The sequence below is a fragment of the Tachyglossus aculeatus genome, chromosome X2 (assembly GCF_015852505.1).
Source record: "Tachyglossus aculeatus isolate mTacAcu1 chromosome X2, mTacAcu1.pri, whole genome shotgun sequence".
Lineage (NCBI taxonomy): Eukaryota > Metazoa > Chordata > Mammalia > Monotremata > Tachyglossidae > Tachyglossus > Tachyglossus aculeatus.
In genome coordinates, this window is record NC_052100.1 from 82334 (window position 1) to 109047 (window position 26714).

General features: G+C 57.6%; 2 protein-coding genes across 4 annotated transcripts in view; one reads left to right on the plus strand and one right to left on the minus strand.

Moving 5' to 3' along the window:
• Positions 1–3807: 3807 nt before the first annotated feature.
• Positions 3808–11546, plus strand: CHRNA2 (cholinergic receptor nicotinic alpha 2 subunit). 2 transcript variants are annotated; one of them, XM_038770936.1, is made up of 7 exons: positions 3808–3991; positions 4819–5036; positions 6653–6822; positions 7042–7086; positions 7848–7957; positions 8787–9759; positions 10328–11546. In XM_038770936.1, the coding sequence occupies exons 1-7, from the start codon at positions 3975–3977 to the stop codon at positions 10451–10453; spliced, it is 1659 nt and encodes a 552-aa protein (XP_038626864.1). In that variant the 5' UTR covers positions 3808–3974; the 3' UTR covers positions 10454–11546. The 2 variants fall into 2 exon arrangements, with proteins under 2 accessions (XP_038626864.1, XP_038626865.1); XM_038770937.1 differs by lacking the exons at positions 3808–3991; positions 4819–5036; positions 6653–6822; positions 7042–7086 and having other exon boundaries at positions 7886–7957; positions 8923–9759.
• The window catches only part of PTK2B (protein tyrosine kinase 2 beta), a 36740-nt gene continuing 21340 nt past the window's right edge, over positions 11315–26714 (minus strand). Inside the window, exons 6-31 of one of the 2 annotated variants that reach the window (XM_038770934.1) lie at positions 25304–25366; positions 25050–25104; positions 24750–24890; positions 24230–24304; positions 23908–24009; positions 23673–23790; positions 23430–23469; positions 23099–23136; positions 22761–22811; positions 22224–22321; positions 21930–22014; positions 21026–21126; positions 20755–20870; positions 19992–20092; positions 19807–19896; positions 18744–18948; positions 18418–18523; positions 18147–18215; positions 17263–17388; positions 15792–15938; positions 15040–15075; positions 14648–14672; positions 13862–13908; positions 13371–13508; positions 12382–12462; positions 11315–12215 (exon numbers count right to left, since the gene is read on the minus strand). In XM_038770934.1, coding sequence (XP_038626862.1) covers positions 12000–12215; positions 12382–12462; positions 13371–13508; positions 13862–13908; positions 14648–14672; positions 15040–15075; positions 15792–15938; positions 17263–17388; positions 18147–18215; positions 18418–18523; positions 18744–18948; positions 19807–19896; positions 19992–20092; positions 20755–20870; positions 21026–21126; positions 21930–22014; positions 22224–22321; positions 22761–22811; positions 23099–23136; positions 23430–23469; positions 23673–23790; positions 23908–24009; positions 24230–24304; positions 24750–24890; positions 25050–25104; positions 25304–25366 — 2470 coding nt within the window. In that variant the 3' untranslated portion in view covers positions 11315–11999. The remainder of the gene's footprint in view (positions 12216–12381; positions 12463–13370; positions 13509–13861; positions 13909–14647; positions 14673–15039; positions 15076–15791; positions 15939–17262; positions 17389–18146; positions 18216–18417; positions 18524–18743; positions 18949–19806; positions 19897–19991; positions 20093–20754; positions 20871–21025; positions 21127–21929; positions 22015–22223; positions 22322–22760; positions 22812–23098; positions 23137–23429; positions 23470–23672; positions 23791–23907; positions 24010–24229; positions 24305–24749; positions 24891–25049; positions 25105–25303; positions 25367–26714) is intronic. The other variant, XM_038770935.1, reaches the window with a different exon arrangement.

The following is a 26714-nucleotide window of genomic DNA, read 5'->3' on the forward strand; positions in this document are numbered from 1 at the left end:
AACCTTTAGTTTCCAATTTGTTTGTCCACGAATATTTTTGGGGAAAGGGCCGTTGGGACCAACGGGCCGTTGGAAACAGCCTCAGGGCAGAGGCGGGTGGAGGGTGGACTTGTCAATCCCACGGTCAATCAATCATATTTACTGAGCGTTTACTGTGAGTACAGCACCCTACTAAGTGCTTGGGAGATTACAATAAACAGCATGTAGTTATTCGATAAATAAGATTGAATAAATATGATTGAATGGAAAGCATGGCCCAGTGGCAAGTACACGGGCTTGGGAGTCAGAGGACATGGGTTCTAATCCCAGCTCTGACTCTTTTCTGCTGTGTGACCTTGGCCAAATCACTTAACTTCTCTGGGGCTCAGTTACCTCATCTGTAAAATGGGGAGATTAAGACTGTGAGCTCCACGTGGGACAACCTGATTAGCTCATACTACTCCAGTGAATAGAACAGTGCTTGGCACGTAGTAAGTGCTTAATAAATACTATAATTATTATTATTACAATTTAACAGAATAGTTAGACATAGCCCCTGCTCACAGTGAGCTCACAGTCTAGAAGGGGAGAGAGACATTAACATAAATAAATAAATTACAGATATGGACATAAGTGCTATGGGGCTGAGTGGAAGTGAATAAAGGGAGCAAATCAGGGTGACCCAGAAGGGAGTGGGAGAAGAGGAAAGGAGGGCTTAGTCAGGGAAGCCCGCTTAGCAGAGATGTGCCTTCATTACGGCTTTGAAGGAGGGGAGAGGAATTATCGAATATGAAAAGGAAAGGCTTTTCCAGGCCAGAGGCAGGATGTGGGTGAGAGGTCAGTGGCGAAATAGATGTGATTGAGGTACGGTGAATAGGTTGGCACCAGGGGAGTGAAGTGTGTGGGCTGAGTTGTAGTATGTGTTATATATTATAGTATACATATATATAATATATATATACTATATATATAGTATATAGTATACAAATATACATATATATATATATACATATAGTGTATGTAGTATATGTTGCCAACTTGTACTTCCCAAGCACTTAGTACAGTGCCCTACACACAGTAAGCACTCAATAAATACGATTGATTGATTGATAGTAGGAGAGCAGCCAGATGAGGTAGGAGGGAGAAAGGTGATCAAGTGATTTAAAGCCAATGGTGAGAAGTTTCTGTTTGATGCGGAGGTGGATAGGCAACCACTGGAGATTCTTGAGGAGAACTGGACGTTTTTGTAGAAAAATGACCCAGGCAGCAGAGTGAAATATGGACTAGAGTAGGGAGAGGCAGGAGACAGGGAAGTCAGCAAGGAGATTGATACAGTAATCAGGCAGAAGAGGATAAATTCTTGGATTATTGTGATAGCGGTTTGGGTAGAGATGAAGGAGGGGATTTTAGCGATGTTGTGACCGTTGAACCTATAGGATTTAGTAACAGATTGAATATGTGGGTTAAGCGAAAGAGATGAGTCAAGGATAATGCCAAGGTTACAGGCCTTTACCTTATCTGATTATTTTGTATCTGTACTAGCATTTAGCACAGTGTAAATACTTAATAAATTCCACAGTTAGAAGGCACCAGAAACGCACGACCCGGAGACCCACGAACACGGAGTCACGGCGACGTGCTGAGCCAGGAATCAGGGGGATACAGTGAGACACAATCCCCGCCACATGGGGGGAGGGGACGGGGGGGAAGGACGGAAGGTGGGGGCCAGTGACCCCCAGTTTCCCAGCTCTGAAGGCACTTGGGGGATAGAGGTTGGGGGAATGGGGGCCTGGAGGGGTGAGGGAAAGGGAGGGGATGGGGGGATGGGGGATGGGGGCTGAATCGAAGGTAACCCCGTCCTCTCCTCACTCCCTCTACCTCTCTCCCCGCTGCCCTTCCCTCTGTTTCCCCGGTTAACGAGGCGACTCTGACTGGCCGGTCCCGGGAGCTCCGCCTTCCCAACCCCACCCCCCGAAAAGCCATCTGAGGGGGGCGAGGGGGGTGGGGAGGGGTTAAGATTCCTGCTGAGGCGGCGGCTTGGCCAGAGGACTCGGCGCTCCACTCTCAGCCCCCCGCTCCCAAGGCCGGACGGGATCCTCCCACGACCCTCGCCTTCCCTCCCGCCACCCAGGAAAGCAGGCGGAGGGCCCGCGAAGAACTCGGGCGCCGAGGGGCGATCTCTCCTCTCCGGTGACCTGCCCAAGCCCAGGGAGCCTCGGAGCCGGCAGACGGCCCCCTCCCTCCTCAATGCCCTCAGCCCCCGGTAAGGAGCCGGGGGAGTTCTGGGGGGCGGGGGGGGAAGAGGGGACAGGACAAGAGGAGACCCTCGGAAGCGGGGGAGGAGGGGGCAGAGATTTGGGGGGGCGGAGGGGGGCAGTTGGTCCCCCAGGATGCCTGCCCCGGCTGTCCGGACATCGGACAGCAGGCCCGCCGCAGCCCCGGCTGCAGGAAGGACAATGATCGATCGCCTGATTGCATCTAAACTGCGCGGCCCAGGATGAACAGAGACCCCGCCCCCAACCCCGCCCCCTCGTCTATGTCATCATCATCATCAATCGTATTTATTGAGCGCTTACTGTGTGCAGAGCACTGTACTAAGCGCTTGGGAAGTCCAAGTTGGCAACATAAAGAGACAGTCCCTACCCAACAGTGGGCTCACAGTCTAAATGGGGGAGACGGAGAACAAAACCAAACATACTAACAAAATAAAATAAATAGAATACATATGTACAAGTAAAATAAATAAATAAATAAAGCCGACCCTCCCCCGCCAGAAACCCGGCGGGAACCCGGACCGGGTCCCCCGGCTCTACGTGTGCCCTTGGTTAGGGTCCGAGGGTCAGGAGCTGAGTATTTCCGCGTCCCTCTCTACGATCGGGTCAGCGGGAGTGAACGTGGGCCGCAGGAAGGGATGGGGATTCAGGGAGGAGGGGAGAGGAGAAAGGGGGAGGGGGAGAAAGGGAAGGAGGTAATGGATAGAACTCAGCCTGGGAGTCAGAAGGACTTGGGTTCTAATCCCGACGCTGCCTCTTATCTGCTGTGTGACCTTGGGCAAGTCATTTAACTTCTCTGTGCCTCAGTTACCTCATCTGTAAAATGGGGGTTAAGATTGTGAGCCTCATGTAGGACAGGGACTGGGTCCAACCTGATTAACTTATATCTTCTCCAGCGCTTAGTTCAGTGCCTGGCACACAGTAGGTGCTTAACAAATACCACAAAAAGGAAGAGAAAGGGGGAATGGGGAAAACAAGGGGAGGGAGAAAGGGAAGGAAGGGAGAAGAGGTCAGGGGATTGTTCCGGGAGGGGCAGCAGGAGGGTTTTAGGTTAGACTCCAAGAAGTATCTCGGAGTGGCCCGGGATGTACTCCCGCCCTCCCGAGAGGCTGAGGTCAGAGCATCGTGGGGCGGGGCGGGCGTGGGAAGGACAGGCACGGGCCTCCGAGAGCCGAGAAGCGATCCAGTTCCGAGGGCAGCCAGACCGGGGAGTCGTGGTCCTGAGGCGTCATTCTCCCCGCTGGCCCCGGGCTAGAACGCGAGGGAGAAGTGACGCTGGTGACTCCCTTACTTCTCACCCCTCGGGGCACGGGCAGCACCCAGCTGTCTCAAAGCTCATAATCAGAAGCAAAATAATAATAATAATAATAATAATGTTGGTATTTGTTAAGCACTTACTATGTGCAAAGCATTGTTCTAAGCGCTGGGGGGAATACAAGGAGATGAGGTTGTCCTATGTGGGGCTCACAGTCTTAATCCCCATTTTACAGATGAGGGAACGGGGGCACAGAGAAGTGAAGTGACTTGCCCAAGGCCACACAGCAGACTTGTGGGGGAGGCGGAATTCGAACCCATGACCTGTGACTCCCAAGCCCGTGCTCTTTCCACTGAGCCACGCTGCTTCTCTCCGTCCCCCTGCCCCATCACCTGACTGCTGGAAGCACCTGGACCTCTGCCCCGCCCCTCCAATCAGGCAGCACAGGGCCGGTGCCAGCGCTTAGAATGGTGCTTAGGACATAGTAAGTGCTTAATAAATGCCATTAAAAAAATCTTTCAGTCTGTCTCTCTCTCACGCACACATGCCCCCTCTCTCTCTCTCTCTCTCTCTCTCTCTCTCTCTCACCCAATGCCGACATCAAGCCACAGCTCTATCCCATTTGTCACTCAGACTGTCACTCATCCAGCCATGCAGCCAAGCCTGACCCCCAGGAACCACTGTCCCCCTTGTCCAGGTGGCTGTGACCTTCTCTGGCCACCGGCGGTGGGGCTGGATATCTGGGATGCAGGAGTAGAGCCCGTTCCAGGGGTCAGCCCTCCCCCAGGGGAATGAGACAGTAGAGGTGGGCAGCGGGTGGGGGAGCAGGCTGGTGGCCTACCTGCAAGGCTATTTTAGTAGCAGGAGGCCAGGCCTGACCTATACAGAGGTCTTATCTCTATGAGAGGGAAAGGAGGGGACCTGGTCCCTCCCCCAGATGACCCCTCCTTCATTTGACACACCTCTATGGGCACCCCCATCTTAATAATAATAATAATAATAATTATGGTATTTGTTAAGCACTTACTTTGTATCAGGCACTGTACTAAGCACTGGGCACTGTACCTTCTTCCCTTCCCCATGCCCTGTGTGCCTGGTTTTTTCACTCCCTCTGAAGCCCCCAGCTATGTCCAGGAGCCAGCCTGGGGCACTTCCAGTAGCTGATCATAGTCTTGGGGAGCCCCATGTGGGACAACCTGATCACCTTGTATCCTCCCCAGCACTTAGAACAGTGCTTTGCTTAACAAATGCTCTCATTATTATTATGATTATTATTGGGGTCACTGACCCCTCCCCCACACTTTCTAACAGCTTCTCCCTTCCCCCACCTCTGGCCATCCATTCGGTGATGGCCGCCTGCCTGCCAAGAATGGACACCAAGGACGACCTTCTGCCGGCCAAGGACGGATGCCCAGGTCGAGTTTGGACTGGCCCCACTCTGCCTCCACTCCAGGCCACTAGATTTACGGCCCCCAGAATGCCCTTAGCTGGGAGGATTGTGCTGTGGGGCCTGTTCCTGCTCTCATCAGGTAAGGGGATGGGAGTGGCTGCTGTATCTCGGGTGGAACCTGCCTTCATCCGGGTAACAGGACCACCGCATCACCACCACCTCCCCATGGACAGTAAGCCATCAGTCTCGGCTGGAGTCCTTTCGGAACACAGTAGGGGAGTTGGGGGTAGGTGGTGGTGGGAGGTGGACACCTGGGATCCCATATATTCCTCTACTAATCTGTGCCATCATTCCTGATTCCTTTGGTCAGCTGGACCTTGGCTCTCTGGGGGAAAAGGAACCCTCCACCAGTCTCCCCCCGAGCTAGGGCACCAGGAAGGATGGGCATCCAGCAGAGACAGAGGCAGAGTGGCCTGCTGCAGAAAGCACAGGGCTAGGAGTCAGGAGACCCAGGTTCTAGTCCCAGCTCTGCTGTATGACCATGGACCCGTCAACTCACCTCTCTGAATCTCGGATTCCTTATCTGTACAATGAAGATAAGATCCCTGCTCTTCCTGTCTCTTAGACTGTGGAACCAGGACCAGGACTGTGATGAAGCTGTTTATCTGTATTTCCACCGGGGTTTAGTACAATGCTTGGCACATAGGCAATGCTGAATCTATACCAGCAGCGTGGCCTAATGGAAAAAGTATGGGCCTGGGAATCAGAGGACCTGCGTTCTAATATTGGCTCTGCCACTTGCTGACCTTGCACGAATCACTTAACTTCTCTGTGCTTCAGTTTCCTCATCTATAAAATGGGGGTTAAATCCTACTTATACTGTGAGCTCCAGATTAACTGGTATCTACCCCAGTGCTTAGCAGAGTGATTGGCAGATAGTAAGCACTTAAGGAATACCTTAATTACACCAGGGTCACTGTTGTTATTATTATTCATTAACATGGGAAGCCCAAGTCCAGTCTTCCAACTGATTCCCCTTACTGGCTGCCAGGCCTTTGCTGATCTTGTCCCAAATTCATTCATTCATTCATTCACTGGTATTTATTAAGCACTATTGTGTGTAAAAAAATGTACTAAGAGCTTGGGAGAGTACAGTATAACAAAAAACAGACACATTCCTTGCCCACAACGAGTTTGCAGTCTAGAGGGGAAGACAGACACTTATATAAATTAATCAATTTGATGCTTTCAGTTTCAGGAAAAGTCGGGAGTTGGGAATCCAGTTGGGAGTCCTGAGAGATAACCACGGGATTGCCGGGATCAGCGCTCAGACATCCCAGCCACAGACTCCCGGGGTTCAGAGGGGGATCAGGAGGAGGGGGCTGAGACTGGTCGTGGGGTGAGGAATGCGGGGGCCTTGGCTACGGCTCTTGGGGTCTGCTCACGGTGGCCTTGGTCCAGTGGTCAAGACTTGGGGTAGGGCAGAGCCTGGGGGAGGAAGTAGGGCAAGGAAATGACCTGACACTGGGACCACGGACAGCACGTGCCCCCCCGCACGTGTCCCCCAACCCAGAGTCACCCAAAATGGAACTTCTCCCCTCCCACTCCCCTTGGAGTCAGGTCGTTGAGGGGCAGGAACCTCAGGGATGGTGTTCTCTGGGATGCGGGCGGTGTGCTCAATGGGAGGGCTGTGGCCCTGGAAATGCATACAGCTGTCCCCATCCCGCTCCCCCCTGCCCCCATCTCCTTCTTCAGGGGCCGTGCAGGGCGAGTCCCACATCCCCACGGAGTCCCGCACCCATGCGGAGGACCGCCTCTTCAAGCACCTGTTCCAAGGCTACAACCGCTGGGTCCGCCCTGTTCCCAACACCTCAGACGTGGTGATTGTCCGCTTCGGCCTGTCCATTGCCCAGCTCATCGATGTGGTGCGTCTGTAGGCCTCCGGCACTCCTCGCCCCAGGCCCAGGGCCGTGCTGCTGAGCGGTGGAGGGAGGGAAGGGGGCCTGGCCAGAACCTCAGGCTTTGGAGAAAGGTGGGGAGGTGGCTGGAGGGGAGGGGCGGGAAGGGACTTCGGCCCCTCCATCCCCTCTCCCCTCCCTGACATGTTCCCTCCTTCCCCCATCCCACCCTGGCCCGGTTCCCAGGATGAGAAGAATCAAATGATGACAACCAACGTGTGGCTCAAGCAGGTGATGACAGGCGAGGCGTGGGAGTGGGGTTCTCCAACATGATTATTATTATTGATTATTAATAGTATTTATCGAGCACTTACTGTGTGCCAAGCACTATACCAAGTGCTTCCCCTGGAGACCCTGGCCCCGAACTGAACAGGAAGAGACAACAGAAATCACTTCACCCCAATTGTAATTGTTTGCCAGAATCAGCATAACTGATTGCCAGTGCCCTCCTCGGTGACAAACTTCGACAGGGGTGGAACAGGGGCACAGGAGAGAGGGACACAGGACATGAGGCCGGGGGGGGACGGGGGGGGATGGGGGACGGGACGGGACTGTAAGATCGCCCTCTAGACTGTAAGCTCCTTGTGAGAAGGGAATGTGTCAACTCACTCTGCTGGACTATACTCTTCTAAGTGCTTAGAACAGTATTCTGCTCACAATAAGCCCTCCATAAATACCACTGATTGACCCGGGGGTGGGGGGAAGACAAGGGCACAGGAGATAGAGAGTCGGGAGGAGATGGGCACAGGAGACAGTGGACGGGGGCGGACAGAAGGTCAAGAGATGGGGGAGACGGGGGGCAGGATACAGGGGGGCAGGAAAACAGGTCACAGAAGGCACTGACTTTCCTGGTCCTGGCCAGAGCTGGCTCCAAAGCCTTGCCAAAGGGCAGGGGTCGGTCCAGTAGACGGTCTAGGAGGAGTGGATCAGTCGGCCGGCCGGGACAGAAGGCTCTAGCCGTGCCCCTGAGCCGCTCCTCCGCCCTCGGCCAGGAGTGGCAGGACCACAAGTTGCGCTGGGACCCATCCGCCTTCGATAACGTCACAACGCTGCGGGTGCCCGCAGACATGATCTGGATCCCCGACATCGTCCTGTACAACAAGTAGGTGCTGGTAGGCCGCGACGCGCCCCCTGCCCACTGCCCCCCCCCCCCGCCCCAACTCCTCTCCCCGGTCGCCGGAGTCACCGGTTAGACCGAGCTCCTCCGTCCCGGGGCCGGGGAATCAGGTCGATTCCTGGGGCCGTGCTGCCCCCTGGTGGCCGCTCCTAACCACGGCGATTCTGGGCCGATTTTCTTCTAGTCTCTCATCCTTTTCCGGCCTGCCCCCAGCCCGGGCCAGGAGCCAGGAGTCCCTGGAGGTCTGGGGGAGGGAGGGACACTTTTTTTGCTGCCATCTCCATTCACTCTAGACCATAGCGCCCATGAGGCGCTATGTGATTCGCTCAACCCTTCCCAGCCGGCCTGCACCTACCTGGAGGGAATCCCCCGGAGGAAACACAGTCCCTGACCTTGGAGACACACTGTATGATGGGGATTCAAGACGCACGTACACACACACACACACACACACACACACACACACACACACACACACACACACACACACACACTCCCCCCAGTCTGATGGTGACACAAGACCCCCCCACACACACACACACAGTAGTTATCACCAAGCCCATAAGAAAACAATTGCCTTGCACAGATGGAGGAAAGAGAGGGGTGGTCTACCTATCGTTCTGGCTCGGGCCGAGCTCCGGGTGGCCTCAGGGACAGAGGGTGCAAGCAGGAGCCCAGGTGCAAAGGGTCTTCCTTCCAGACCCGTTCGGAGGGTTCCTGGTGAGCGGCAGGCAGAGTCGATAGGAGGGGCTGAGCATGACTGGTCGGGGCCTGGGAGAACCGTGGGCAGTCCGACCCTCGCTTCTCTCCCCAGCGCCGATGGAGAGTTTGCGGTGAGGCACATGACCAAGGCCCAGCTGTCCGCCTCAGGCACGGTGCGCTGGGCACCACCCGCCATCTACAAGAGCTCCTGCAGCATCGACGTCACCCACTTCCCCTTTGACCAGCAGAACTGCAAGATGAAGTTCGGCTCCTGGACGTACGACAAAGCCAAGATCGACCTGGAGCTCCTGCAGCAGACGGTGGAGTTGCATCAGTTCTGGGAGAGCGGAGAGTGGGCCATCGTGCGTGCCGTGGGCACCTACAACACCAAGAAGTACGACTGCTGCTCGGAGATCTACCCCGACATCACCTACTGCTTCCGGATCCGCCGCCTGCCCCTCTTCTACACCATCAACCTCATCACGCCCTGCCTGCTGCTGTCCACCCTGACCGTGCTCGTCTTCTACCTGCCGTCCGCCTGCGGCGAGAAGATCACCCTGTGCATCTCCGTCCTGCTCTCGCTCACCGTCTTTCTGCTGCTCATCACCGAGATCATCCCCTCCACTTCTCTGGTCGTGCCCCTCATCAGCGAGTACCTGCTCTTCACCATGATCTTCGTCACCCTGTCCATCGGCATCACCGTCTTCGTCCTCAACGTCCACCACCGGGCACCGGGCACCCACACCATGCCCCACTGGGTGCGGGAAGTCTTCCTAGGGCGGGCACCTGAGGGGCTCCTCCTGCGCAGGCCCCGGTCCACCCCGCAGCTGCTGACAGCCCCCGGGATGGGGGCCGGTGCCTCCCACTATTGGCTGGACACGAGGGTCGACGATGAGGAGGAAGACGAGGAAGCCTGGAGGGAGCCCCTCCATCGCCACTGGGCTCACCCTGGCACTGGGGCTCCTCCCGGGTCTGGGGCCCCCCAGCCCATCACTAGTCTCCCACTGTCCAGCAGCATCCTCGAGGCCCTGGCCGGTGTGCAGTACATTGCCGACCACCTGAAGGCTGAGGATGCTGACTCCACGGTGAGTTGAAGGACGGGCGTGGTGTCTGGCTCTGGCTGGGAATACCGGGATGGTGCTAGCCTCTTCCTTCCTGATCCATCCCCAGACGGGGCTCCTCTTAGCCCCCGAGCCCACCTCATACCACTGGGCAAGAGCAGGGTGGAGGACTGACATGTTGGGAGAGCCCAAGTCGTGAAGTATGTGTGGGGCCCAGCCACCCGCAAGAGGCTGCTGGAGGAGGGGGGAAGGCAGAGCTGTCCATGGTATGGGGCCCCGGATGTCCAGCCACAGCCTTAGGTCTTGGCTTCCAGCCCCCTTCCCCTGAACGTCCCCAAGGGACCTGACACATCTTGGAGAGAATGACCCTTCAGTCTTTGGGAGATCAGGTGGGATGGGGGAAGTCTGGACAGACGTGCAACCCTGAAGCACTGCAGCCCCTCCTACTCACCCCTCCCTGAGACAGGCCGACACTATCAGGATCTGGCTTAGGCTGTATGGAAGGGTCTGGGGGTGGGGTGGAGGGGTGTTGTCCTAGCTAGGGCAGACACTCCCCACCTTCTTCCTGTGGTGACACTGCATGCCTGGGCAGGTGAAGGAAGACTGGAAATATGTCGCCATGGTCATCGACCGCATCTTCCTCTGGCTGTTCGTTGTCATCTGTCTGTTTGGTACCATTGGGCTGTTTGTACCCCCGCTCCTGGCCGGCCTGATCTAGGAGCCAAGGCTGCAGCGTCGTGGGTGGACCCGAGCTGACCCTCCCTGACCAGCCCTGGGAGCCTCAGAGACAACCCTTCTGGAAGATCCTGCCAGGCCCAGCGGATGGAGCCCATAGCCTCTACTGTGTGGCCGGCATTAACCTCAGCCTCCACGGTGCTGTCTCCCTTAGCGCTCCTTGGCCCGTTCCCACGGGAGCTGCATCATCCCCCTCCAGCATGAGAGAGGGGATCAGGTGTGCCAGCCCCAGCTGGGCCCAGGGGACGGGGCCCAGAGTCTCTATTGTACTGCTTCCCATAGTGCTCCTTTTCTTCCCCCAAGCCCCAACATGGGAGTCCCAGCATCCCCCTCCAGCTCCAGAGCAGGGAACAAGCACGCCAACCCCAGCTGGATGCAGGGACAGGGCCCAGAGCACCTACTGTGTAGCTAGTCTCAGCCTCTGCCTCCACCACACTGTCTTGCCTAGTCTTCATTGTCCACCCAGACACACATGGGAGCCCCATCACCCTCCTCCAGGCTCAGGGCAGGTCCCAGCTCAGCTCAGCTTGGCAGCTCAGCTGCCATCCCCCACCACCCCCTACATTGGCACTGGTTCTGTCCATTCCTACAGTCTCTCAGTTGCCTTTCCTGGACTCCTGCTCTGCCACCTGTGGGGGACAGGGAAGCTGGTTGCAGGAGACCCCTTCCTCCCCAAGTACCTTCCCACCCTTTGCCAGGACCCTCAGCTCCCCTGCCCTGCTGGCCCGTGAGGGCTGACCCGACCTATGGGGGGGTGAGGGGGAAGGGAGGAGGAGACCTGACCTTGTCCAGGGGTGGTGGTCAACTCGAACTCCCACCAAGATGAGAAAAATCTCCCAACAACCCAAAGCAAACGACACAGTTTTAATTCTACCACGCACGCACACATAAAGAAAGGGACAGGAGCTGTCCGACACAGACCCCCACAATACACGTTGGAAGGCGGCTACAAGCCAGAGACCCTGCCTTCACCTGGCTATGCCATGGAGGGAGACAGGGCTGCTCTGAGCACCCCTCCGCTGAGGCAGCAGCTGGACTGCTCTCTACCCATTAAATAAACTCCTTTATACACTGTACAAGCAGTGCTCCCGGGCTGCGGGCCTGCCCAGAGCCAGCCCCCGGCCCAGTGGGGCTCCAAAGGGTGACCCTGACCCAAGAACAGACAGGCCCCTTCACCTGCCCCATTGACCCCGCTGTCCCCTGAGCAGACCCAGTGAGTGAGGAAGGGGACGGAGGGTGGGGAGGAGAGCTGAGGTCACAGCAGCTTCTAGGCTCTCAATGGCTCAGTCCTCTATATACAGACACCCCCAAACATACCCTCAGCCCCCCTGGCATGACCCTAGGGATGGGGAAGAGTAGAGGGAGGTCGGGGGGGAAAAATCGTGCACAGAGTGGGTGGGGAAATGATCGGGGGAGGGAAGAACCCCAGCCACCTCTTCCTCCTCCCCTCTCCACAGAAAACTAATGTGACGACAAAGCCAGGCAGAGGCGGGGCACCGGGGAAGGAGGCTCGGGCAGGGATGGGGAGGTCAGTGGGCCGAGGACTGCTGCGTCTGGCCGAGGACCTTGGCCTGGTCCACAGCGTCCAGCAGGTTCTTGGCGTCCACGGCCAGGGTGTGGGAGGCGGCCAGCATCTGCCGTTTGCACTGCTCGCTCAGCGAGGTCACGGCATTCTGCTGGGCCAGGCGCATCTTGCTGATCAACTCCGCCAGGTCCTTGTTCAGCAGCTTCTGGGTCCCCTCGATCTGCCGGGGGACCCCCAAGGGGCGGGGCTCAGTTCAGAGGGGCGGAAAAGATGGGGGAGGGGGGTGCGGGGCTGGGATAGAGGTGGGTTTGGGTGGGGAGGAAGTGGGGCAGAGGGATGAGCAGAGACTCCTAGCTCAAAAGCCCCTCCTGATCTGGGAGACTGACCTCTGGACGTGCAGACAGCGGCAGGGTAGGCAGGATGGCGTCGACGCTCCCAATCAACTTCCGCAGGGTCAGGCCCACATTCTGGGGTGGGGGGAAAGAGCCCAGGTGAGGGACCCCTACCTTTACCCAGACCTGGAACTCTCAGAAATCTTTCGGGGAGCAATATTGGGTAAAGCTTATTATGGGAAATGCCACTGGATTGGGGGCCATGTTGGCAGGAGGTGCTTGCTGCAAAACATGGCCTATGTCACCCACCTAATTGCTGACCCCTGCTTTGGCCCAAGGACACCCTTTACGGCCCGAAGCCCTGCCTAGGGTGGAGATCTGGGGCTCAATCCACAGCTGAACACTCAGTTCAATCTAGTCCTGGCCTCAGCTTGTGGCTAGGAGGCACTGAACCACTGGGTAATTGAGCCAGGGGAAGGAGGGAGAATAGATAGGTGACAAATGGAGGGGTCACTAACCCACGAAATGGGGCTGATCTGGGAGGCCGTGGTGGGCACTGACCCACAAGGGGCAGGGATCCATAGGGAAAGTGACCATATGTCCCAATTTCAGCAAGACAGTCCTGAAATTTCAGGTTGCAGGGGGATGGGATCACTTGGGAAGAAAATGGCCAGCTGATCTAAGGGGCGGGGTGACATGGGACAAAGGCCCTTGAGCAGGGCTTGGACAGGCCTTCCAACCTCTCCACCCAGTTCAGAATTCTGTTAATGCCCTCTGCCTCCTGCTGCACACTCTTGTTCACCCTTGTTGGTGCCCCCATTGGCTGGCCGGGACAAGACTCCAGGTGGCCACTGAGGGAATGATGTGGGAGTCGGCAGGGAGTGGGGGCGGGCGGGTGTGACACGGGTTGGGTACTTTTTACCATCTTTGCCTCTTTGTCTCCCACCTTTTCTTCTCTATGCTCCCCACTTTCTCTTCCCCCTCAAAACAGCAGCTTCCTGGCAAAACCCAACCCCAGGCACAACCCAGCCCACAGGTCTCACCTTTACCACAAGGACATAGTTCTCAGGGGGCAACTGGCCCAGCTGGTTCTTGAGCTGCAGGACGGCCTTGACCAGCTCCATGACGTTGACATACACCATGTCATCAGTCCGATCCAGATTGGCTGTTGGATGGATCGACTGCAGGGTGGGAGGGGGGGAGCAGAGGGCGGGTGGGGGGCAGCGCAGGAGGGAAAGTAAACTGCCTGGCCAACTATAGCTCTGCCCCCATCCACCAGATGCTGCTCTCTCCACCTCCCGGGCCTCCTGGGTACTGAGCAAGCAGGGGAGGGCTCAGGAGCCAGGTGCCACCAGATTTTGACCTAAGGTCAGACAATCCTCTGGGCAGCCTGGTGTCCCCTGGCCAGCAGACACTGAGGGATCCATGCCTAGACCAGGAGCCCACCCCTCTCAATTCATCCCCTCCCTGCCTCCCCCCCAGCCCAGGCCAAAGCCTTCCCAAACCCTCGACCCAGAATCAGGTCTTCACCCACCTGGGCTCCCATTCGCGGGGGTTTCTGGGGAGGCCCGGTGAACTCCACTGCAGTGGGACACAAACAGACAAATGGTGATGGCCCGACCCCAGCCCCTTGCCTCAGGAGAAGGAAGTGAGAGACTCCAACCCGCCGGGACCGGGAAGAGGGGAGGAATCTCCGTTCCAACCGGGCCTGGGTCAGCCTCTCCCCAACCCCTGATGGGGCCGGGCCTGGCTCTTCTGCTTCTTCCTCGGTGTCATGGGCAGTGGTCCCCGGGCCCCTAGCCCTACATCCAGGGTCCTGCGGGATACGCGGCCCCACCCTCAGGGTGATCTAAGTGCTGTCTGGACTCCCTAGGAGCTTTGCCAGTGGTCACCATGCACTCACCAGCCCACCCCCGGCCCCCAGTTCTGCTATTCCTCTGCTCCTCCTCAGAGGGCACCTGAGGCCCAGGAGGGCTCCAACCCTCCCAGGTGGACCAAGTCCCCCCTCCCCACCCCTGCCCAGTGACCCTGCTGCTCAGCTAACTGTGAAGGAAAAGGCCAAGAGGCAGAAGGGTAGTGGGGGGACAGTGACCAGGTGGAAGTTACTGGTTCCCCTCTGCATAGGCAAGCTCCATCTGGGACAATAAGGCAGCCCAACCCGCCCAGCCTGCCCGGCTCTGTCTCTGGAAGTTGGGGATCCTGCGGGAGGAGAAGGGGATCACAGGGCAGGGGGAGATGGCCGGACTGTGTGGACCACAGGGCGGGCACAGAGAGCTGGAGGCCACATCCTGCGAGAGCAGGGTGAAGCAGGGACACTTACTATAGCCGCTCTCCTTCTCAGGGGTCTGTGGGGGGAAGAAGTGGAAGTTGAGAGTATGTCCGCACCCTTCCCCTCCCATGACCCCTCCCTCTCAGGGGGACCCTGCCTGGGCCATAGCTTTCAGCTAAGGAGCTGGCCTGGGAGAAGGGCTTCTGGGGGGCAGAAAACTGAGGGTTCTGGGGGGCAGATAGCTGTATCCTGGCAAGCACAGGGCAGCCGGAAAGGGAGCTTGGATGTAAGAGTAGAGCAATGGATGCGAGGAAACGGGGGCGACTAGAGTAATGCAAAAGGGGCTGGAGAAAGGGGACCATGGAACTGAGATGAGGGGAAATCCAGCCATACCCCGCTATGACCGAGAGCAGACCACAGGCAGGGGGACCCCAGCCACTTACCACGGGGGACTGATCATTCGCGTACACAGTGGGATCCTGCAAGAGACAGAAATGTCCCCACTGAGAACCTCAATCTCAGCTAGAGGGAGAGGCAGCCCACAGTGCACAAGTGTGTTTGTGTATTTGTTTTCTCTCTCTCTCTCTCTCTCTGTCAAACTTTCCAGTCCCAAGTGATTACTGATAAGCCCTGATTCTCCTCCCTCCCCCAGCCCCAAAAGCCATACCTCCCCACCCCCTCAAACTCCTCTCAAATTCCCAGGCTCAGATTCTGTGTTCAGAGCCCTCAACTCAGATGAGGCTGGACACAAGCTCGTGCAGAGACTAGACCAACACTGAGTAGAGGCAGAGCGTTCGGAGTCACTCACACCCATTAACAGATTTCCTTTAAGCTGATGCTGATTCCTTTTGGGGCCAGAATGCTAGTCCTCGGTGAAGTCCTGATTCCCCTTGGGGAATCCCCACTCTCTTCAGATCCCTGAGCCCTGCCCCATCCCAGCCTCTTGCCCCCTCCCCAGACCTGCCGCCCAGTGGGATCCTCAGTAGTTTGCCCATGTTCAGCCAATGCCTACTCCATCCATCCAAGGGGGAACTTCTAATGCCAGTGAGCTCAGGTTCCAGGCCCTGTGCTACAGGACACAGCCGTGCCTGGTCAGGGCACATAAGGCTGGGGGTAAATGAAGGTGGGCATACATCCTGAAGCCAGACGGAGCCCAGCCTGGGGGCTGTGCAGACCCTCCCCTGGTGCCACCCACCAGGCTCTTCTCCTCCTGCCTCAGCCAGCGGTTGTCCTCCACCATCTGCTTCTGCTGACACTCCAGGAGTTGACGCATCTTGGTCCTTTCTGCCTCCCACAACTGCTGGGCCTCCTCCCGGCTACCCGGCTGGATGAAGTCCTCCTCCTGGGGGTGGGGAGGGCATGACGTGAAGACATGCCGTGGGGGGGGGGGGGGGCATGCCGTGAGGACCAGTCTCAACAGGGGGAAGGATGGGGAGGAGCATGCAATGAGGACCAGAGCCTGAAGGGCAGAGGAGGAGCGTGCCATGAGGTCTGGACCCCACATGCCTTGAAGGGTGAACCCTAAGAGGGGGCATGCCCTAAGGATCAGACTCCGCGGGTGGGTGGGGGGGCATGCTGTGTAGGCTGGACCCTGTGGACGGGGGGCAGAGTGGAAGACTCCACCTGGACAGACCTCCTTCTGGCCTGGGGCAACTTGAGAATTTCTGAGCAGGGCCTGGCCCGGGAGCTGAGCCAGGGCCTAGGCTGGGGCTAGGCCACGGGCTGGACCAGGAGATAAACAGGTGACTGGGGGAGGGGTTAGGTCAGGCTGGGCCTGCTCCTTGGGTACGAGGGCTGCTGTTGTTGGTTGGGCCTCAAGGTCCAGAGAGAAGTAGGAGGAAATGGTTCGGTTAAGAATTGGTACTGTGGGGTTGTGCTGTGAACTGCTCCTGTTGATACTGTCGACCTTTCTCTTGGGCCTTAGTCAGCAGCAGCCCCTCCTGTGTCTGCCTTGGCCCCCATGACCTCACAAGAACATTGGCAAAGCAGCGGCAGTGAGAAACCAGGGGACAGGGATAGCTTTCCTGCTCACTCACCCCCTAAAACCTACGGCCTCATTGACCCCGCACTCCTTCACCTGCCCCACCCCCCTGCAAGAGAGGATGGAGAGTCTTTAGACAACACTCCCTACTTCCACACACCCCAGGAGCAAGGGGGAGCAGATAAAGCCCCCAACCCACACCACAGGGGCAGGACGGGAGGAGCTGGAGCTGGAGCCACAAGAGCCAGCCAAAATGGTGGTCCTGTAGAATAGGGCGGGGCACTGGAGCCGGCTCCCCACCCCCAGAAGGATGAGGCTGGAACGGTTCCTTCAGCCGCCCACTAGTTTACCTCTGACTGCTAATATGGCTGTCATAGCTGTCAATGTTGGGTGGTCCCCACCTTCATTCCTCTTCAGGGGGCCCCCGGGCACTATCTGGCTCCCTGCCACTCGCCCAGGACAGGGGCTGCGAGGTTCACCGTCCTAGGGCCTTTCCCTATGCTCAATACAGAGCTTGCAACGAGTAAGCACTTGGAAAATGCAATAAACGACAATGCGCCAACCAGGGAGAGGACGCTCCTTACAAAAGCAATGCCACCACAGTCCTCCAGGTACTCGTCGCCGTGCCAGCCAACCGCAGCACCGTCCTCCCGGGGGCGGAAGCCTGGTGGCCCGACCCTCTTACCCTCATGCTGTGGCGCTTGAAGACAGCGTGGCGCTGCAGGGGCGGGGTGTGCAGGGAGTCGGCCGGCAGCGGGTACTCCATGGGGCTGGTGAGCGTGGGCGAGCTGGCACACAGGCCCTCCGGCACCTGGGCCCAGGAGCAAGAGGTAGCAAGCACGAGGACAGGGCGTGGTACAGACTCCGGGTTAGTAGCACACAGGCTGCACACGGGCTGCACACAGACGCGCACACGGAGGCAGGGGAAGCGAGCAGGAAGTCCTGCTCTGCAGAGTGTCATAGAGCTTGGCAAAAACAACATCTGATCCAAGAATTCAGAGAGATTTCCAGTCATCAGAACTGGGCTGGGCCCAAAGCAGACATTCAATGGAGATGGAGAGAGGTGGTCCGAGGAGGAGGAAGAAGGGCAAAGGGAGGAGGGTGGAGGTAACGGGAGGAGGAAGCAGAGAGGAGGGTGGCATGAGGGGAGAGTGAGAGGGACAGAGAGGAGCGAGGGGGTATAGGACAGGGCCGGAGGTCCGTAGTCCTGGGTCATTGCCAGCCCTGCATTGCCCTGCTGGGAGGCCAGGCCACTACTCAGGGCCTCAGTGTCTCCTTCTGGACAGTGGACAGACTAACTCTGCCCTCATTTGGGAGCCCCCCACAGTCTGTTCAGAACTCAGAAAGGGCTCGCACACATGCAGGCACATGCACACACACGTGCACACTGTCTGAGGTTGGCTGATTGAAATCCAGGCGTGGCCCAGCAGTGGCCGAGAGAACATAGAAAATGGAGGGTGGTGCTTCAAGGGGAGGTCTCTGACTGCCCTTGGGAGGAAAGATGGGGAGACCCAGAGCCTCAAACATTACCCTCCCCACTCCACCCCTGCCCCGCAGGTGGGCCTTTACCTGGAACTGCAGTTTAGGAGTCAGTAGATTGGCCTGGGGCAATGGCGGCTTGCACTTGGGCCTGCTGGGCTGTGGAGGGGGAAACAGACTGGTGATTCCACGGGGTCAGGGGTGGGGGGAGGGGGAAGTGCGGGGTTCACGTGCCGGCTAGCTGGATGGACCTGGGGGACCCTGAGGGAAGGGGGACCATGATGGAGGAGAGACAATGACCCCACTGACCAGGGAGGGGAGGCCCAGGGCCTAATGGCCGAGAGAAGAGAGAAAGGCTAACCTTGGGGGGTGGCTCCTGGTAAAGTGAGGGTTCCATGATTTTTGGGGGTCGGTAACGGTTCCGCTCCTGTTCCTTTGCGATGTCCTTTTCTAACTTATAAATGTCACTGGTGGAGGCAGGGTGGGAATCGGGAAACAGTTATAGGGAGAACGTTCAAGGAGGGGCACAAGGTCGGAGTGTGGAGGAACGAGGGGAGAGGACTCCTTTTGACCACTTGGCATCGCTGCAGTGTTAACCCATGGTCACCCCCACCTCCACCTGGTTTCTCCAACCAGCCCCGGCCCCACCCCCAGCTCCTTCTCTTTCCCCCACCCCCGCCCACCAACCTGAGGCTGCACACAAGCTCCGTGAAGCGCGGGCGGTCTCTGGGCCCATAGTCCCAGCAGCGGGTCATGAGGGTATAGAGGATGGGGGGGCAACCATCGGGCTTGGGCAGCCGGTCCCCCTTCTCCAGGACCCCGATCACATCCTTGTTCTCTAACCAGAAGAAGGGCTGCTTCCCGAAGCTCAGAATCTCCCACATGCACACAGCTAGTGAGAAGGAAGCAGACAGGATGTCAGTTCCCAAGGCAAAGGACCACCATACCATCCCCTGTCCTCCAAAGAGGCCCCTCCTATCTCTCTGTGCCCCCAGAGCCATCCCTCCAAGTCACCACTGGCACCACCAGAGCCTCAAGTGACCACAATGACCTCATTGGGCTGGCCAAAAGCAACATAGGCCCCAGCCACTAGCCACGGCCCCTTGAGACCTTGTACTGCCACTGGTCTCTGCCCTTATGAATGCTTGCACTGCCACTGGCTTGGCTCCCAACCACCGTCCACTGCCCCTAAGGAACCTTGTGCTGCCAGCTCCCACCAATGACCACTGCTCCTACAGACCTTTAGCCTGACCCCAACCACTGACCACTGCCCCGATAGGGTGGGAATAGGCAGGTATCATAATGCCTTTTTGCCCATCATTGGCCATAAAGAGGGGAAGTGGCTTCAGGGGTCCGACCAGGAGACTCAACCCCAAGGAAAGACCACGGAGGTCCTACATCCCTCAATAGTGGTCGGGTCAGGTCAGAATTACATAGTCCCAGGTGTGTGTGTTGGGCAGGGGGCAGACAACACGTGGGTCAGCCTCAGGGTCCAAGGTCAATCTGGTCAGTTCCCAGTAATAATAATAATAATAATTGTGGCATTTGTTAAGTGCTTACTATGTGCCGGGCACTGTACTAAGCGCTGGGGTGAGTACAAGCCAATTGGGTTGGACCCGAAACCAGCCTTAGGGTTTGGGGGTCACAGCTCAGACCCCAAATCCAGCTGTGACCGGCGCCACCGCTTTCCATGATCCACACGCCGCCCCTGCCGCACAGCCCCTCACAATTCCTCCCGCTGCCCACTCACCAAACATCCAGACGTCACTCGCCGTAGTGAAGCGGCGGAAGTTGATGGACTCGGGGGACATCCACTTGATGGGCAGGCGGGTGACTGAGGCTGGGGCAGGGGGAGGGGGAATCAGAGGGAGCCCAGAGGCACTGGGAAAGGGTTAGCAGGGTCAGTCCCCTCCCCTCAATCCTTCCCCACCTCACCCTTGTAGTAGTCCTCATCCTCGATGTAACGCGAGAGGCCAAAATCCCCGAGCTTCACACAGTCCATGGCTGCCACCAGCACGTTCCGGACAGCAATGTCCCTGATTGGGAGCAGACCGGGGATCAGGTCAGGGTGAAGTCAGGGCAAGGGGCCGGGTGGGTGTGGCCAGGGGGCGAGGGGAGGACGTGGCCAATGTGGTATTTCTGGCCCGGCACCAGAGGCAACTCCAACTCAGGGGTCTACATTCCAACTCTGACCCCTCAACAAGAAGCAGAAAGAAGACTTTTAATCCCCATCACCAAGTCCTTCCGTCCCATCGAGGCCCCACTGGGGATCCACGGGGCATTTGAGACCACTCCACCTCTAGTCCTGGGGCTGGGGGCCAGAAGCTAAGATGAGAAGGGGGAAGAGGGACACAGGAAGGGAAGTAACAAATTCAAGTAAAAAATCCAGAGGACTGAAGGTTGAGGGAGTTTGGGGTCTGTGCCATGTTGGTGCCAGCGCAATGGAGCAACCCGGGTCCTGCCAGCGCTCTGCAGCCCTGCAGCCCTGGGACAGTCCCCCACCATTCTAGGACCCCAGGGTCCTCTCTGCGGCCAGAATTGTTTAGCCCCAAGGAGACCCCAGTCCAGAAGCCACCCTGGCCAGATGGGAGGGTTTTATGAGATCCTGCCCCCAAGGCTATATGACTGCCCCCACCAAGCCCCGGCCCACCTCCCTGCCCCACCCCGACGTCCCCTGCCCACCCCACGCCCCAGCCACCTGTGAACACAGTTGAGGCCCTCCAGGTAGGCCATGGCCTTACAAATCTGCAGCGAGTACAAGATGAGGGTTGGCACCTTCAAGGAACTCTTGTTCTGCTCCAGGTAGTGTCCCAGCTGCAGGGGGCAGAGAACCACAGTCGGTTGTGGGGAAGAGCAGAGAGCTACCATTCACTTCACCAGAGGAGTGCATCCCTCCTCCCCCACCCAACCTGGGCCTTAGGGAACAAAGCCCCCCCACCCCCCAGCCTAGGGAGTGCAACCTCACCCACCTCTCCAAAGGGGTACAGCTCCATGATGATCCATGTGGGTTCTTCCTCGATGAGTCCGATGAGCTTCACAATGTGAGGGTGATCCAGGTTCTTCATCAGCACTGGGGGGTTGGAGTCCCAGGACAGGGGGTCAGAAGTTGGAGCCCCAGGGCGGAAGGGGATAGGGTGGGGGGGATCAAGGAGGTCAGAGCCCCAGAAGGAGGGGAGGTCAGAGGACAAAACCCCAGTACTGGGGGAGATCAGAGGTCAAAATCCAGGACAGGGTGTCAGAGAGGTCAGAGGCCCAGGACAAGGGGACAGAGGTCAAAGAAGTGTCAGAGCCCCAAGATAGAGGGGTCAGAGAGGTCCCAGACCCAGGGAAGGGGAAGGTCAGCAAGACCAGAACCCCAGGCAGAGGTGATCATAGGTCCAGGGCCAAAGATTGCTGGGGGCATTATTCCAGTAACCTGGGATCAGAAAACTCTGGCAAACTCTCCTCATCCCCTAGTCATTCATCCCTGTGAGGTCCCCCAACCCCTGCCCATTTCCAGGTGACCCTCCATGGACCACACACCTTCAGGGCCCCTGCATAGCAATAATTATGGTACTTGTTAAGGGCTTACCATGTGCTAAGCACTGCTCCAAGCGCTGGAGTAGATACAAGTTAATCAGATTGGACACAGAGCCTGTCCCACAATGGGCTCACACTCTTAATCCCCATGTTTTACAGAAGAGGTACCCGAGGCACAGAGAAATTAAATGACTTGCAGCAGACAAGTGGTGGAACTGGGATTAGAAACCATGACCTTCTGACTTTCAGGCCCATGTTCTATCTACTAAACCATGTTGGTTCTCCATGCTGCATAGATCCTACCCTGAGCCCGCCCAACCCCAGCCCACTGCGCCCCAGACCACTCCGGCCTACCCGCCTCTCTCATAAACTTCTCCTTGTTGTCTGGGGCACAGTCCTCTTTGCAGGTCTTCACGGCCACGTGGATATGCTCCCCTTTCTGCAATCCAAGACACCAACGGCTCTTTCTGGTGGGGTGTTCTGGGCTATCCCTGCCCCCTCCACACCCTCCATGGGGTCAGAAATCAAAGGTCAGTCCTCTCCCTCCTACAGTCGAGGTCCAGGGTCCAGCCTTCAATGTGGGGAGGAGGGGCAGGGGCAAGCAATGAGAAGGAAGGGGCCAAAGGATGGATCTTGGTAGAGACTCACGGAATTCCGGTAGACGCCCTCATACACCTCCCCGAAGAATCCTTCTCCCAGAATCCGGCCCAGGACCACGTCCTCTCGGCCCACGTTGTACTGAACACCTGGGCAGGAGCGTGGGGAGGTCCCGGGGTCATCAGCAGGGGTCCAGCCTCACGGTCAACACAGCTGGACATCTCCACCAGCAGTGCCTCCCCCAACCAATGGTGAGCGCGCACATGTGCATGGGTCCGTCGTATCTCCCCAGTCAGCCTGGCCACCCCCTGAAGGCAGGGACCAGCTCCTCCTCCCTCTGCTCCCATCCTAGCCCCAAGCATCCAGCCTGGGCCCCATCCCCGGTGGGTGTGAGACAGATGAACCAAATGACGGATGGCAATGCCGCTGACCCTGACCCCGGAGGGAGCCACGTCCGGCAGAGAGAGGAGGCAGTTTGAGTCACCCCAGCTGGTGGGGGGGGGGGGTGAGGGGGGGGGGGTTCACAGATCCCCTGACTCCTTGGGCCTGTGCAGAGTTTGAATGGGGGAAGACACAGCCAGAACATACCTGATAGGCGCTTCAGCGCCTCGTCTGGGATTTCTGCATAAATATCCGACTCTGTAATGAAAGCCACCACTCCCACCATCAACCAGGGGACCCACCACCCCTCAAGCATCTCCTGCCCTTCCCCCTGGCCCACCACCCTCACTGGCTCGGGCCAGGGACCCAATGGGCTCCAGGGATGAATCAAAGAAGGGAGGGAGGGCCTAGGGTCAGAAAGGCCAGGGCCTAATATGGGGCTGGGAATCCTCACAGGCACTCCAGCCCCTGACTCCACCAGCCCAGGTGGAAGACAGGGTGGACAGGACAGGGTGGACAGGGCAGGAGCCAGAGCCAGGACTTACCGATGCTGCAGCTCTCAGACAGCTGGGACCGTCGGTCCCTAGTGAAGGGGAAACAACAGGAGGCCATCGGGTCAGAGACCACAGCTGAGGAGTCCCTAGGGAGGCCCGGGCCGGAACACAGCGGGCAGGGGGATGGGTGGCACCATCAGGCTCCTTGGCCCCGGGTCTCCCCTCTCCCATCAGCCTTTCCTGAAGATGCAGGCGTTTCTGGGGTGGAGCACTGTGTGCACTCACACCCAGAGGCTGGGGCTCATCAGGGCAGAGCCAGGGAAAGGTTGAGGTGAGATTCTGAGCCCGTGATAGCCCCCTCCCACCGGGACCCCCTACTCACAGAGTAGGGATCTGGGGCAGGCTGGAGCGCTTCTCGCCATCTGAAAGATCAGAAAGAGCTGGGTGGGAAAGGGGCAGGGGGGGGGGGGAGGCAAGATGATGGAAAAGGAAGAAGGGGGGTGGTGGGAAGCATAGTGGGGAGGGGAGGAGAAAGGCGGGAAGGGTTGGGACGGGAAGACAGACATGCAAGGGCTGGGTTGGGCCAGGGGCGCCTCCCCTCTCCCCTTCTGGTAGCTGCCCTCACTTTTCTGTGGGCGGATGATGAGGGTGCCTTCGATCTGGCACTGCAGGCGGCAGTAGCCATCAATCAGGTCAGCCATATTCTCAGCCTCGGCCAAGGAGCTGGTTTTGATGGACAGGGACTGTGGAGGAGGTTGAATAATGGAACGGGGCCCAGTGCAGGGTGTACCCTACCTGGGCCTCTCGAACCCCTCCCATCCCCCAGGAAATCCCCAAGCCCCAAGTTTCCCCGCCCAGACCTGGGGTGTTCCCACGATGCTCAGCTGCAACAGTGCCGTTCCCTCCACTTTGGGAGTGCACCGGATGGATTTGATCTGGTGGAACTCAGCCAGGCACGTGGACTGGAGCCGGTAGAGGAGGGAGAGAGGGTGGCTGTCAGGGGCACGCCAAACACTTCCTGCCTCCCACCGGGTGCCCTGGCTAATCCCCAGACACCCCCCTACTCTGGCCAAGTTGATGCCATGGCTCCGCACCAGCCCCTCCCCCGGGCCCCACTCCAATTTGATGCCTGGTTCCTCGCCCTCAGCCCCCGGCCACCACCATCACCATCCCTCGCCCCACCTTGTTGTCCTGGCTGGTCATCTGACGAATGCCCTTAGGCCCAATGACAAGGTCCACAGTGATGTTCCACCCTTGCTGCAAGGAGGGAGGGCAGAGGGATAAGCTGAAGAGGGATAGAAGGGAAGCAAGCCCACTCAAGGCCCTTTCCCCAAACCATCTGAAGCCTGGCTTTCTCAGGCAAGCCACAGCCGGGGATTACGCCAGGCCTCAGCTCTTGCTTACTGGCACCAGAAGAGTCCTCCACTTCCAGCAAGTCCTCCCAGATACTCTGCTGGCCCCCGGAGGATGAATCTTCCCTTTCCTTTTCCCCAGTGGCTCAACAGATACAGTAATTATTACCCTTGTCTGCCATTGCTGGTGATTGGGATGAAGAAGGCTCAGGCATTCGGGCCCCGGAAGAGGGTGTGGGATGTGGGAGGGTGGGGTACTAAAGTTGGGGGGGGTTCTAGAGGGTGCCACCCCAGGGTGGGGCATGCCTCTGTGAATTGGGTGTGGGGAGGGGTTCCCAGGAGGCTGTTACTATGAGCTCGCAGCGGTAGGTCTCCTGGTCGATACTGGCGAAGCCAGCGAGGGTGTTGAAGAACTTCATGACGCACTCTTCCTCCCTCAGAGAGGCGTACTGCTGGAACGTCTGCTGGATCATCTTCCGAAACTGCTTGGGCTGCGGAGGCAGGCGGTCAGGGGGCCCCTCACATCCCACCCCTCCAGGAATCCCAAGCCCCAGTGACCCAAGTACAGTTTGAGGACCCCAGACTGCACCGGGTGGGGGCTCCAGAATGGCTTCTTCCCACCCACCCCCGGCCGGCCCCCGGCCTCTCACCTTCAGGTTGTCCTGCATCTGCTTCGGGAAGAACAATTCCAGACCCACCTCCTTCCTAGGGACGGAGGAACCCGATGATGCCCAGCCCCTCGCCCCGGCCCCTCCCCTTGGTCACCAGAGTGGGGGTCTGAGCAGTGGGTCTCTCCTTGATCAGTGCTAGGGGTTCCGCCCCCCAACTTCTGAGACGTGAATTCCCCACCCTGTGTGTCAGGGGGCTCGGGAAGGGAAGGAAGGGGAGGGAGAAAGGTACTCACTCCAGGAGTTCAAAGTTGGACTTCTTATCAAGCGCGTTGTGAGGCATGTCCTTGTAGAACCTCCTGGGAGGGGAGGCACCATCAGCATCGTGGGTAGGGAGGATGGAGACAGGGTCTCTGGCCCTAGCCTCACTACTGCTCTCCAAACTTTCTCCATCCTACCTATCCTGTCCTCTCCCACTACAGCCCAGAATGCACACTTCATTCCTCTAACACCAACCTACTCCCCGGGCCTCTCTCGTCTCTCAAGGCCCTACTGAGAGCTCACCTCCTCCAGGAGGCCTTCCCAGACTGAGCCCCCTCCTTCCTCTCCCCCTCGTCCTCCTTTCCATCCCCCCCATCTTACCTCCTTCCCTTCCCCACAGCACCTGTATATATGTACATATGTTTGTACATATTTACTACTCTATTTATTTATTTTACTTGTACATATCTATTCTATTTATTTTATTTTGTTACTATGTTTGGTTTTGTTCTCTGTCTCCCCCTTCTAGACTGTGAGCCCACTGTTGGGTAGGGACGGTCTCTACATGTTGCCAACTTGTACTTCCCAAGTGCTTAGTACAGTGCTCTGCACACAGTAAATGCTCAATAAATATGACTGATTGATTGATTGACCACTGACCTCTTGCGCACAGCCTCTCTCCTACCTGGAACACCCTCCCCTTCAAAGCTGGCAGACCATGGCTCACCTCATTTTCAAATCCCTCCTGAAATTGTATCTCCTTCAGGAAGCCTTCCCTGATTAATCTCTCCTCTCCCCATTCTTTATTCCTAATAAGGATTACTTCAGTACTTCCTCATCACCCATGCCCCACCCCAAAACACAGCCCTTATTTACAGATCTTTCAACTCCGTAAGTTCCCCCTACGTACATTTTATTTTAGTGTCTGCCTCCCCCACTAGATTGCAAACTTCTCTAGATGGTGTCTACTCATCCCACTGTCTTCTCAAAGGATTAGTTCAGTACTTTCAACTAAAAAGCAGCATGGCCTAGTGGATAGAGCATGGGCCTGGGAGTTAGAAGGACCTGGGTTCTGATCCCAGCTCTGCCACCTGTCTGCTGCGTGACTTTAGGCAAGTCACTTCAGTTCTCTGTGTCTCAGTTACCTCATCTGTAAAGTGGGGATTAAGACTGTGAACTCCATATGGGACAGGGACTGTGTCCAATCTGTTTAAGCTTGTATCTACCCCAGTAGTTAGAACAGTGCTTAACACATAGTAAGCTCTTAACAAATACCATCATTATTATCACTATATATTCTGTCCAGAACGCTGGCTCAATCAATTTCATTTTTATTTATTTGTATTGGTGTCTGTCTCCCCTCCTCTAGACTGTGAGCTCATTGTGGGCAGGGAATGTCACTGGTTATTTCTGTATTGTACTTTCCCAAGTGCTTAGAACAGCGCT

Bases quoted from the DNA above. Each gene is read 5' to 3' on its own strand.
- CHRNA2 (XM_038770936.1), top strand. The intron at 6,823-7,041 runs GTGCGTCTGTAG...CCCGGTTCCCAG, and splicing joins TTGCCCAGCTCATCGATGTG to GATGAGAAGAATCAAATGAT. The intron at 9,760-10,327 runs GTGAGTTGAAGG...ATGCCTGGGCAG, and splicing joins CTGAGGATGCTGACTCCACG to GTGAAGGAAGACTGGAAATA.